The sequence below is a fragment of the Micropterus salmoides genome, unplaced genomic scaffold (assembly GCF_014851395.1).
Source record: "Micropterus salmoides isolate LMB-PRFRI ecotype aquatic unplaced genomic scaffold, ASM1485139v1 Ms_hic_scaffold_6, whole genome shotgun sequence".
Classification (NCBI taxonomy): Eukaryota; Metazoa; Chordata; class Actinopteri; order Centrarchiformes; family Centrarchidae; genus Micropterus; species Micropterus salmoides.
This window is the reverse complement of record NW_024044348.1, coordinates 16150354-16164254: the sequence shown is the minus strand read 5'-3', so window position 1 is coordinate 16164254 and position 13901 is coordinate 16150354. Positions and strand designations below refer to the sequence as shown.

General features: G+C 39.1%; 1 protein-coding gene across 2 annotated transcripts in view; it reads left to right on the top strand.

Annotated features, from left to right (window-relative positions):
• LOC119890235 (ephrin type-A receptor 6-like) overlaps positions 1 to 13901 on the top strand; it is a 61442-nt gene that overhangs the window by 11811 nt on the left and 35730 nt on the right. For both annotated transcript variants that reach the window (XM_038701395.1, XM_038701393.1), the window contains exons 3-6: positions 8836 to 8964; positions 9732 to 9881; positions 9976 to 10137; positions 10236 to 10464. In XM_038701395.1, coding sequence (XP_038557323.1) covers positions 8836 to 8964; positions 9732 to 9881; positions 9976 to 10137; positions 10236 to 10464 — 670 coding nt within the window. The remainder of the gene's footprint in view (positions 1 to 8835; positions 8965 to 9731; positions 9882 to 9975; positions 10138 to 10235; positions 10465 to 13901) is intronic.

Sequence of the window (13901 nt, the reverse complement as noted above, 5' to 3'; positions counted from 1 at the left end):
GGCTTATAGGACACATGCACCAGTGTTTATGTGCAGAGAATACAGATTTGATCAAGCCTTTAGAATATCTAGAGATTAAACTAATGTAATTCTGGTGGTATAATTCTTATAGGGCTAAACCTGGAGGGGAAATGCCGTAGATATCAGTCTTACAAATATTTCAGCTGGGACTGAGCAACCATCAGCAACAACAATAATTTTTGTGTCTAATTTGGGACACGAGGTGGTTGCGAAAGCAGTGTTTGTGCTTTCAGGCTATTATTAAAAGTGTAATAAATCCTTTCGAGCAAAACCAATAAATAGCAACAAAATACTGAGATATTTTCAGGGTCCAAATACCAATATTGAAACAGCATCTCCTCCCTTGCACACAGCCTAAACAGGTTTTTGCTATGGGGAGCAACAATGCCATTAATTGGTTGAGCAAAAACACAACGCCACCACCCAGATTCACATCAAATCAATAATTCATCAAAACTACAGAGATTTAATGATATTTCATAACACCTTTCTCTCTCCCTTCCCTTTAGTCTGACAATGACAAATTGTCTTGTTTTAATCAAAACCTCACACCTCTTAGCCAGGTTGGGCTAAGACAGCATCTGCCTGTGCAGTGTAGTTAGGTTTGTGTATGTGTGAGTTTTCTTAACAGCCTAATGTCTTTTTCAGCACCTAGTGTCATGAAACGTTGATACTAGAATTTCACCTTATGGGGCAACACCAGATTCATTTTCTTTTTTTGCTGTACACACATTGGTACTTGTCGGTGTGTTATGTCAATATTGCACAGTTGATTTTTCCAACAATGTACATATTGTGTGCAAAAAACACCTTTAGTTTTTGGTTTTTGGAGTTTAAAGGTCATTAAAGTCATATTCTGTTGCTCCTACTCAAGCAAGGAAACACTAGCTTTGTAGTGTCATTCTCTGACATCTTCTCTCCTTGGACCTCCATGGACTCCGGGCCCACAAGGCCAAAGGGTCCAGGAGGCACAAATCATCACAAAGGTTCAAACTGTTAATGGATGGGACCTCCTTCCATGGTGAAAGTGTGATGAGAGATGTTGTGAAATGTGTCTCTGTCCAGTAGGGCTGAACAATTTTGAAAAAATATCTAATTGCAATATTGTAATTGCGATGTAATTTGCAATATTAGAGGGAATGATTATTTTTACATCATTATTCTCTTTTTCATTGAAAAACATGTGGTACCAAACAAATGTGTTTTCTTAAGTCTGTAGAATATATAGGCCAGGACATCTGTGCAGCAAGATATTATTTAATTTAAAATGATATTGTACCTGCGCATGTGCACAATGCAGTTGTGAATGAATGAATGAACACCCAGCCCCCTGGAGACACCATATTTTAAAAATTCTGTTGGATACTCTGCCTTGCAACCTGTATTTTATTTATTAAAGGGCTTTCTTTTTGAAAATTGTCACACTGACAATGACTGAAAAGAGAACGGATTGATCCATAGATACATCTCCTACATGTTCATGTAGGATTAATGTAGCTTTATATAGTTTACTAGAAGTCTAGTGAAAGTTCTAAGTGCTGGTTTGCCGCAGGCAGACACAGAGTGGTTAAAAGTTAATGAACCTATCCTTGCTGAAAAGACAAGATGTTAAAGGAATTTTCTTGAGCACCTTATAAAGACTACTATCGATCAAATGACTAGATTAATGTGGCCGATTTGACCATGAGGCAGGTATCATTGTCAAGCTTAGGGGTTCCCATCTTCACACACTTGGTCCACTGCTTTTGTTATTATATGCTAGACACTGATGAAGCAAAATTACATCCACCCAAAATGATGAAAAATGCTCAGATGTGTTTTGGCTGGTCTTCACCACTAGTGTCTCACATATTATGTGATATTGAGACATTGAACAAGTAACTTTCAGTTTGTGAGTAGGATTGATTGCAAAAGCTCTACTGAAGGGTCTAAGCGTCGCTCAACATTAAGTGCTAAATCAGCATTAAATTATCGCTATAAACAGCACCTCTTTGGCTTCCTTTCTCTTGCTTTCTCCTTTCTCACAGTTCTTCCATTGAATTTTCTGGCAAAGTATGTAGCTCAGAAATGAATCTAAAGTTCTGGTTATGCTTTTTCACCTAGCTCTGCTTTATCAGAGGATCTTAAAGTTCTCAGAGAAATAAATTTTAATGATGGCCACAGGCGTTTGTGTTGAAAAGTGGTGGGCACATAAGACTTCAGATTAGGGGCGTGATGATACACTTGGGTCACGAAACGTGATGATGCACGAGAACAAGACGAGAAGATTTTAACACTATTTTGAAAAACTAATAAATGCAAGGGTCTGGGGATCCTCCCCCTTAAAATTGGAGCAGTAAACACTTAATTTCCTGCATTTTGGAGGCATTCTGGAGACATTTTGTGCTCCAAATTACAGTGGAAATGTCTTTTTTATTTAAAAGATGTAAAGGAAAACTAAAAAATTCAGCTGGCAGGTGACAATAAATTAATATAACAGAATATAATGCAGTAATCAGTAGCTTGTTTGTTTCTTAGCTTAAGTTACTTTTTTTTGGAAAATGCACATTTGTTTCTTCTATATTTAAATTGCAGTGCATGTTATTGTGCAAATTAACCTTTCTCTAAGTATTTTCATTAGTAACGGTAGTTATCATTAGGTAACATTTCTTTTTCAGAACATTTTTAACAAATGCTTTAAAAAAGGGATAGGGACAAAATCAGCCATTTCAAAATGTGGTGGGGACATGTCCCCAGCCCCAGCGTCCCCAGTGTAAATGACACCTATGATGATGGCACAAAATGAAATACTTAATTGACTACTTAACTGAATGTTGGCTATTAAACCTGAGACCGTTCTTATTAATGATGGTGCTGTTCAGTTAAAGCCATGTCACCTCACCAGTAGTGAAAGGAGAGGGTTCTACTTATGTTAGTAAGCCTGGTCTTTATGCAGCCATCACTGATTTGGAAGGTGATCTATTTATCTGTGAGGCAAAAGTTCCATCTAAATCTTTTTTTCAGCGATGAACAACTTTCATAACAAGTTTCCACTGACTAAATTCAGTGGTTGTCAAAGCTTCCTGTCAGGAGCTGAGTGCAGACCTTAGGCTACCAGGAGCCATGGTAGGAAAATTTTTTTATAAAAACGTCACAAGAAGTGGAGTTGGAAACTCACCAGAAGTTTCCAGCGTCTCTGCTGCATGACTGGGCTTTGCAGCTGCTTCTGAATGTCACGGAGAAGGCTAAAGTGTGTCTCTATGAAGTCCCTGAGGGCCCGTTACAAGCTGGCATCATCAATTTGAAGACATATTCAAAGCAGGATGCAGAACACTACTTTACCAGAGAGGTAGGAGTTCTCTCTGAAGCCCGGTCCAGACATGATGTGGAATACACATATTGGGATTTACATGCGCAGGTTGCAGCTGCTCTGTCCATCATCGTTCCCGAGTACAGGGAGGAGAAAACAGGATGTACTTTTTTTTAAATACCGGTTTCATAATTTGGGTTTATAAAGAAGTAACAGGAACACTGATTTATTAAGGTGACAATTCAATTACAAACCCCAGTGTTCAAAAGGTAATGATTATCAGAACAAAGTAAGATCATAATTCTACATTGACAATTGCATTTGAAATAAGTTTAACATTTATATATGGCAGTAAAGTTAAGTGTCCTGTTGGCTGATCAGTACATTAATATGAACATATGTGCTTCTCTGGTGGCATGACATATTTTTGTTAAATTTGCTCAGCCCACTCAAAGTAGGTTGGAGAGGATCACAGAGCTGCTGACGCTCACACCTTCCACATCTCTTCTTGTCACAAGGCGTGTTCAAAACAGAAAGACGATTCTGTTCACATTTGTACAAGTATGAAAGAATCAGCAACTCAGATGTCTCAGAACAACACAAGTTTACTGTATGTTTGCTTACATGCAGCGCCAATAATCATTTTTCACTCTTAAGGATGCCACACACCAGAACTATCATGATGTAAACTGAGCAGCTGCATTGTGTTTGTCCACTGCAATTGTGAAGAGGGACTCAGACTCTTGAAGGACGTCTACCAAGAATGATTAAGTCTTTCATGATTCTCCCACTCTCTCATTCAATTCACCATCTGTATGCAGACACCATAGTCATTAATTGCGGCAAACTGGAGAAAGCACACCTGAACAAGCAAAAGTCAATAGGACACTTCATAGGGGCATGTTTAATTGCAGTGTGAGTGTCACTGTGTTGATGAAGTGTTTTAATTGCTTTTTGGATTAGGTGAGGACATTTTTAACAAACTCAAGGGTCATGATGCCAAACTAGGAAATTAGACCCACAATTGTTTTTGCATCATGCGTTGTTTTCCCAATCTTTAGTACTTCATCACAGGGTGTGCCTCAAAACTAAGACATTTTTTTACGGGCCAGTTTCAGAAAGCTTGGTATTGCACTCTCATATTGTAATATTAGTGTCAGTTTCTGTCTGCTATAGTCTGCTAAGCATGGGGCTAATAGGCAGAGCGATTAGTAGGTGCATATCTGATTGCCTCAGAGAGCGTGGGCTTCAGCTCATCTTTCAAACTCTGGGTTTGCATTTGTTTTCTCTGCTCTGAACCATGCCACATCCCAAGGGGGCATTTTAGAACACTGAGGCACAGAGTGACAAATTACCATTTTCTCTTGTTTGCATGCATAATGTAACTTCAATTACTTAATGCTGATCTTATGCAAACCAGAAGGCCAGCTTTCTTTAAAGATACTAAATGTATGTTTCTGGTCTGTAAGGAGGGCAATGAGATGAATATTGAGTCTATATGTTGAAGAGGTTCCTCTCACATCAAGTGTGGGAGTCTTGCTTAAAGTTACAATTCCTTTCTATGACTTTGAAAGCATTTCCACTTTTATACACGAGCAGGAAATCTCAGAAATGACAGGCTGAATGGCATGTGGCAAAGCACTGCAGAAACCTTGCAGTCGCAGTCTAAACACTTGTCAGCTTCTCACTCTAGGGAGGGCAATGCCGGTCTGTCAGTCGGTCCACCACTTTGGTCACGTCTGAAATATCTCAACAAGTACTGGATGGATTGCCATGGGATTTGCTACAGATACTCATGTTCGCTTGAGGATACATCTTAATGGCTTTGGCAATGATCTGACCTCTAGCGCCACTAGCAGGTCAAAGGTCCATAGTCAGTTTATCCAGTAATTTGGTTTATGACCAAGTACCTGAAAAAACCTAAATAAATGTTAATTTATTACAAAGTAATATTTAATGTTATGTGTTTCATCATCCTTTTATTTCCCATTAAAGTTATTCGTAAATAGCTTGTTTACCTATTTTGGATGCTTTTAAAATCAGTTGTGTTTGTAATTTTTAAAGAGAAATGTCCTTGAAGCTGACAACAAGTGTGAGTTTTGCATACATCACCTGAAATAATCTTACTGAATTGAATTACCTCAGCAACAGGGAGGAAACTGGTAAAATGAAAAAGACAATGAAATTTGTTGAATTTTTCAAACTAGTAGGTCAGTCGGACACTAAACGGACCAGAAGTGGATCAGCAGGGTGGTTATAATACCAGTCAGTTTGGTTTGTTATCCTGCTTGCTTTTCGTGGTTGTAAATAGAACTTTTAGTCCTACTTCCTTTTTCCCCCCATGAGTGATTATTGTGAATGCTCTGGGTAATAAATGTAAATTACTAATTGTTTGTGATGACAGTTTTATTTAGTTTAACAGTAACAGCTAGCACCTCAGCGTGGTCCATTGTGCTCCAAGCACTGTGTATTGTTCTCTCCCACTGACCCATATGCCAAAAGAAGCTTATGCCACGTTCACATATATTAACATGTTAAGAATAATACTTATATAACAATTGGTATGCATACAATAGTTAATTATGCATATATACAGTAGTTAACACAGGGCTTTGGTTTTATTTTACAGAGTGAACATATAACTGAATCCTATACAAAGATGTTTTCTCCATTTTTAGATTCTGCTCATTTACGTTGAACATTTCCCATAGCAATGATATATGCATGATTACATACTACCTCAGAGTCCAGCATTACTGGCTGGCTGGAGTTCCAAATGAAAAAGGAAGTGATTGTGATTGATTAATCATTTAGCCCTTGGGTGTCACACAGAGCTAATTTAGAGCTTAATTAATATAAGATTAATTGCTTTTGCACACTCCAGTCAAGGTTAAAGTGTTGTTTAATAATTTATATTAGAGAACACCCTACCTTAGTTGTATTGGTTTAACTCGTTCTGTCAGTCATCTGACTTCATTGGGTCTCCGTGTCACACATTCAATGCATTCATCAAGGACCGTGCAGCCACAATGTGTGTGTGTGTGTGTGTGTGTGTGTGTGTGTGTGTGTATCACATTCAACACAGCAGCTTTGGATTGTTTTCTTGAACATCCTCCTTTTGCAGATATCACAGATACAGAATTACAAAATGTAGTTATCAATGTGGCAAGTGAAATCAACAAGTAGACACAGAGCGCTTTCCATTTAGCTACTTATACTTTCTCTGGTCCTCCATGTTCCAGACTGTGGCCATGGAAATAAAAGTCTGTAATCATGGAGGAAGTTTCTGCTTTTTGGAGAAGGCTGGGAAAGAGGAAGCTACAGGAAAAAGTGTACACAGGTGTATCATATGTGGAAGTCTTTTTACTGGATAGTGTAACCCATTCAAATCCAAATTCAGGGGATAGATCCTGGAAAGGAAGCATTTCCAGACCAAGCTTTGTTACTTTAGTCCACATTAGGAGGACACGAGTATCTTTAGCAGTCCTGGGGATCCTATAATCAATAAAATCTATAATTGTGCTCCTTCACATGTTGAGTGGAACGTTCAGGGGATCCATGTCAACTCAGTATGTTAAAAAATGTCACATAACTGCCCTATATTTATCTGGTATTTCCTCTCAGGTGGTTCTCTTTTTCATCGGCCTAGTTCATGTAATAAATACATCAAATCAAATAGACCCATGAAAAAAGGCACTGCTGTAATGATGGAAGACATAAGGCATAAATTCTGCTGTTTGTTTGAATTGTTAATCAGTGTGTTACGCTGTCGAGTGCAACTTCTCTCTGTAACTTAGTGATACATTTGGCCACGGAAAGCTTGGACTTTTTGTTGAGGAAGACACAAATACACAAATGGTGTTTGGTGTGAGGCTACGCTATCTCATTTGGTGAGGAGGAGCAGGAGAAAGGGTCTAGCCCCCCTGGCTATAAACTGGTCACTGCAGCTGACCTGATCAGAGGGGAAAGAGTGGGCTGGTATGACAAAAACACCTCATATTAATTATGAATTACTGCAATACTGTGACACAACCAAAACAAATCTTGCAGTGTTCCAGAGGTTGGCTCAACCTTTGCTATGATTATAACATAGGTTTAATGGAACTTAATGTCCAGGAAATTAATTGTCCATTAGTTTCAGATGGCATTCTTGGCCCATTAGCTAAATAGAAAGCACCCACACATTCTCTTAAGATGCTTGTCAAACTTTCCAAAACAGACAATGGACATTCACACCCTCTTCACAAAGTGATTGGCCAGTGGTGTTGAGGTGAGAAAGGATCCAGGTTTTGAACTTTCTTTTACATTCTTTACACAGTTATTTCTGTCACTTTGCATGTGAAAAGCTGAGTGAACATGAAAGCCTTGCGATAAGAGACTGGGTCATATTGTTATTATTTAAACAATATCCTGTCTCCCCCTCTCTATGAGGTTGTCTATTCATTCCACCACACCTGCCACTGTGGCTGTTCAGGACAACTATAAACACGTTTGATTTCCGACGTGGCTGGATAACACATGGTACGAGCTACTTCTTTTCAAGCATAATTTGACCGCTTTGTGTGCTAAAATGTAGGACATTAAAAAACAAACCCCTGGACTGTGAATACGCCCTTGGGGTTACAGAACACTAAGAAGATCTGGGCGAGTACTTGAGCTAAATGTGAATTCTTTTTCACTGGCTTATTGCACCTAAGCCTCCGCAGTTGTGTCTCCATTTTGAATATAAAAGTTTAGTCACATTCATACAAATGTCTTTACCCTAGCTTTTACACAACAGAATCAGAAATGAAAAACAGAAATGCTACCATGTCTCCTATGTATTTCATGCTGCCCACATAGAGGAGTGTTAAAAAGAAGTTCTGTCAATAAACATTAGAGCTTTTGAAGTTCTGATCATCTCACCGTTAAAGCGGAGCAGACAAATGAGAGACTCTGGCTGATGCAACAGCTTGAAAACATTGTTGAAACATGTTTCTATAGAAATTAAGTTTCACTACAAGCATTAGAAGGCGCACAGGTTGGAGCAGCTCTGAAACCTGATCATTCATTGGTGCATGTATTGTAATCTCCAAACATAATCTCCATATGAAATATAAATTGCTAGTAATCGGTATTACAGCTCTAATATAATACATACCAATAACTGAATGTCTGCCATTCCAGTCACTCACACCAATCCACAAATGACAGTCTCAAAGGGTCAGTAATTTTAATGATATAGATTATAATGGTCTATTATCACATACATGCCCAACAGAAATGTTTTTAGCAAATTTATAAGCAAACTAAATGGTGTAAATGTTCAAACTACTAGTGTTCTGCTAACAAATACAATATTTAATAAATTATTTTCTATTGTCTGCTTGTATGTCTTTTTTGATGGCATTTTTGATGGCATGTTGTGAGAGGTGGAGCTAAAGACAATGTTTCACACTATAGGCAATAAAGTTACTAACAAAATACTTGGCATGCTGTATATGGCAATTGTTATTTAAAAATGTTTGCTTCGTATATTTTCACAGTGGGACGCTATCACAGAGATGGATGAGCAGAACAGACCTATTCACACCTTCCAGGTTTGCCACGTAATGGAGCCAAATCAGAACAACTGGCTACGGTCTGGATGGATCCAGCGGCAGGCTGCACAGAGGGTGTGTGGACCACATCACTTTTTTAGACAAACACTGTACTAGTTCAAAAATCTTTGGTTCAAAGATATTTGGATCAAATGAAGCAGTCTTGAAGCAGGGCAAGGTTGTGACATTTTTGCAAGGTAGGGAAAGTGTCAAACTAACTGGAGTGAATGTAATCTTCTACGCAACGTATCACGGTAGGAAGAAAACGGCAGGCAGATGTACTGTAACAATAAAACATGACTTTGCTCTGATAGAGAGGGGATGATTTCCACTGAAGTTAATACAGAACAGCCTGTGATAAATCAAAGATGGGGAAGGATTTCTACTTCTACTACTTTCTACTGCAGTGACTCGAGTGCTGCTCATTATGTCTGGAACAGAGCTGTATTACAAACTACTGAAAACCCTTTGAATATGTACAGTGTAATATGGCAGAAACCTTTCTATTTATACATTTACACAAACTGTTTTAATGGGTTGTCTTTCATCGTTTTTACCATTGCTTGTTTGTGTCTGGAATTTGATTATGTATTTTTGCATTTTATAAACACTTTTACTGAAATAATTGCTAAACATGTAAACATAAAGCCTGCCATTTTATTGTCATACCAACATTTATACGTCTATTAAAATATTAGGCCAATAGGATTTATTATAATAGACGGAAACCAGTTTATTTCCAGTCGGGCAATTTGTAGAGCCGACTGCAAAATGTTTAATATTTGTAATGTGTAATGACATTGTGATCATTTGTTTATATATTTATCTATATTCTTACTCAGGTATATGTGGAGCTGCGTTTCACACTGAGAGACTGCAACTCCATTCCTTGGGTGTCTGGTACCTGTAAGGAAACCTTCAACCTCTTTTACCTGCAGACAGATGAACAGCTCCCTGCAGGGACACGGTTTCGGCCTACTGACTATGCCAAGGTTGGTTATCAGATCCGTGTCATGAAAAAATGTTGCGCTACAGGAATCATTAAATAGCAATGAACTGTGCTATTAAAGTGTTGTTGGCTTTAAGGTGGACACCATAGCGGCAGATGAGAGTTTTACACAGACAGATCTTGGAGATCGTGTTCTTCGCCTCAATACTGAAGTCAGAGAGGTGGGGCCGGTGACACAGCAGGGCTTCTACTTGGCCTTCCAGGATGTTGGGGCTTGTATTGCACTTGTGTCTGTCAAGGTCAGTGAACACGGTGGTATGACTTATGTTTGCATGAATTACAGCCATTTCACAAGACTGACAGTACTTCCACTTCCTGTTTTTCTCTTTCGCATAAGGTGTTCTACAAGCGCTGCCCATCGACTTTAAGGAACCTGGCAGCATTTCCTGACACGGTGCCGCATATGGACTCATCCTCTCTGGTGGAAGTAAGGGGTGCATGTGTGGAGAATGCAGAAGAGAGGGACACACCCAAATTGTACTGTGGTGCTGATGGAGACTGGCTGGTACCACTGGGCCGCTGTGTCTGTAGTATTGGCCACGAGGAGATGGATGGCTACTGCCGCGGTGAGAAGTGTGTTTTTGTGTGTGTGTGTGTGTGTGTGTGTGTGTGTGTGTGTGTGTGTGTGTGTGTGTGTGTGTGTGTGTGTGTGTGTGTTGGGGGGGGGGGGGGGGTGTACTAATTTTAGAGCAGTACTCTTCACCAGCAGTGTACTAAAGCTGCAGATACAGAGAAGGAAACAAATAGAGAGATAGAGAGAAAAATAGGGAGAAGCAAAGAAAAGACATTGCATCACATTAACAGATCTCTAGGGCCTCTCCAGTCATCTGCAGGAGTTTGAATTTACAGAACTGCTATTCCCTCCGCTCATTCTAAGATGCTGCATCCTTGTCTGATCCTCTCCATCCACATATCTATTCATCTCTTTGCAGCTCCACCTCCCCCCATCATCTCCTCTCCTCTCATGCCAACTTTGTTTACGCTTCACTTACATCTCCCTTCTTTCTCCTCTGTGTCCCTTTATTTGCTCTCTTTTCATTCCTCCCTTTTTTATCACTCTTGCCGTCTGTCATCCCCATCCTTTTCTGCTATGAGATCCTAGAATATGAAGAGATTAGCGTATGTCACCAAGAGTTTCCTGATGTTTCAAAATCATTTCTTTGGCTCACACACGAGGAACGGTCCGGACTCTCTGTCAGTTATTTGGTTAAAATGGGAAAGTCATTTCTTGTAATATCCAGTTGTTTTCGGTATTCTTGTATTATCTTCTGATGCCTTGATAAATATCATGCTGTGGTAGATAAATGCAAACATTCACTCACATAACATTTGCATAAAAGCTCTCAAATTTCAAATATTTGATAAATACCGCAAAGCTTCTGTCAAAGGCTTTGTGGGATGATAGTTGTATAAGCATTGCCTAAATGTGGCCCACTAGCAGAAAAACAGATTAAGAAAAAGATAAGGCGACTGTTGAGTTGTTCCAGATATTCTTTGGCCTGGTTTCTCAATTAGACTGTGCAGACAGACTGGGAGCTCACTGGCTAATTGCCTTCATTTGTTAGTTTCACAGCTAATTTAGCTTGCACCTAGCCTTTTCTAAAACTCCCCCAACCCTCTCTTTCATTTACGAGGCTCAGACTTACTCTTGTAATTAAGGCAGGTGCTAAATTGAGCCACACTGCATGATTACAACTCAAGTGCACCCCTAGTAACTTGCTACATTTTTCCCTCTTACAGAAGTCTCAGTTGATCAGGGTGAAATTCATGTAGTACCCCCCTGTGGTGATGTGGTTACTCAGGTTATTACACAGAGAACTCCAACAGTCATTAGTACAGCTGATATGTAGGACAGGCTGTAATATCTCCTTTATTTGCTCCTCGGGTATAATTTTTCTTTTTATCTTCTTCTCTTTTATCAGCTTTTTATTTATCTTTTCTCTTGCGCTCTCAATAATCTCAAAGATATTTAACAACGCAGAAGCCTGTTGGGCAAAATGAGACGGTAGCTTAGGAGCAGCGCTCTCATGGTGTCCTTCATATATGTCCTACATCTATACTCTCCCTATTCAACACCTATGGCAGTAGTTGCTACTCTCTATTGTACTGTAGTTGCAACAGTGTCAAGAGGATATGGCAGCCGTTGCAGTGAATGGGTCAGTAACTAATTGAGCAGTAGCTACCCTGACACTTGGAAAACGATGTGTGTTTGTCTATTTATTCAATTATACATACTGTATATTCTTCAAACTTGCAAACCAAAGTTGTCAATGTCATTTTATACTGCAATGTTGATATATATTGTGGTATAGTATATTTATATCATTTTTAAAAAGGTTTTGAATTACATAACTGGCCACGAATGTCTGTTCTCAGCTAATCTAGCAAATCAAACAATTGACAAATCAAGGACTTTGAAGGTACAAGGTAGTACCCCCTGTGATGATGTGGTTACTCAGCTTATTTATCATTACACAACACAACAAAGTTGTATAATGAAAAGAAAGTTTCTTGTCCCTTCATGCTACACACACAGAACTTAACACATAATTAAATGTGTTAAAATATTGTAACATATAAAATAAATAAACTAAAACAATATATAGTTATTTATATACATATACATACACATATACACCCCAAACATTCTGCAGAGATTTGGGGGGAAATTCTGTTGGAGGAGAATGTAAACAGCAGCAACAAGGTGATAATATGATTTTCATCTTCACATAAAAGTGTCCATCTTGACTGTGTTTGAGCACTAGTCATCATCGGTGGAAACACAGAGTCCACCTCCTCTCATCCAGCAAGAGTCCTGCGCTGACAGCTTCGAACATGGTCCGCCCGTCAAGTGCTTGATTCCAGGATGTCAATGGGGCAGGTCTCTGTAAAGATGTGGGCACAATAGTCTCTGATTTCCATTGCTTGACTTACATAAGTCCCATTTTGTCCATACCTTTAGGTGCAGCCTTAAGTCAAACCTGGGCCAACATGGTTCCTATCCCATCTCTCTTTCCTCTCCTATGAGCGATCACCGCACCCGCCATGGTACCTGGTCCTGTTGATCTAGCCGGTGGATCATCTAAGGTCCACTGCTCTTTAATCCAAACCCCCTTCTTCCTTTTCCAATGAATGTTTTTCTGTCATAGGTAACCCGTGTTTCAACAATAAATACATAATTTTTTATCTAGAGATTTACTGATCAATCAGAATCAGCCAATTTTCAGCTTTATTGGCTATGACCGGGGCCGACCAGTCTCACATATCTGATTCTGTGCCGATCAAATTTACCCGCATGCTGCGCTGCACAATGGTTTACTGCATGCACACAGTGGCACAGACATCAACAACTGTCACACACACACTAAAACGTGTTTTTGGCTTGCAGTTCTTCACCATGAGTGAAGAAGACAAACCTCGCAATTTGTAATACCTATAAGGCCAAAATAAGCCATATTTCCCCACATACAGACTTTACTTGGGCGGACCGCCCCGGTAGCATATATTAACGACCCATTTTAGCATTTTGCTAAGTAACAGTGAGAAAGAGACACGTTATCTGGTATTATTATGGTCTAATACAGCCAGAGAAATTTGCCAGAAGACAGCTACCTCTGTATAAACGGTGTGGTAACATTTGACAGTTGTCACATTTATATCCTCTCACAGCATATATCATAATATAGTATGTATGTATTTGAACAAACTTCAGGGAGATTTAAGGATGTTTCTGGGTGATTCTGAAGACTGACACAACAAGCTTATTTTTCACCAATATTTAAAGAAATATTCTTGCACTCTTGGTATTTGGTGTCTCCAAGACTGACAGTATTGCCAACAGTAAGAGAGTTGTTAACATAATTCCAAACATTTAATGCAGTACAATAAGAGTGTGAATTTTATGTGAATTTTCATACTGGGGATGCACCCATAGAATACTCAAGATCAGTATCGATGCTGATATTAACTGTATCAGGTATCAGGCATGTCGTCAGTGCCATTA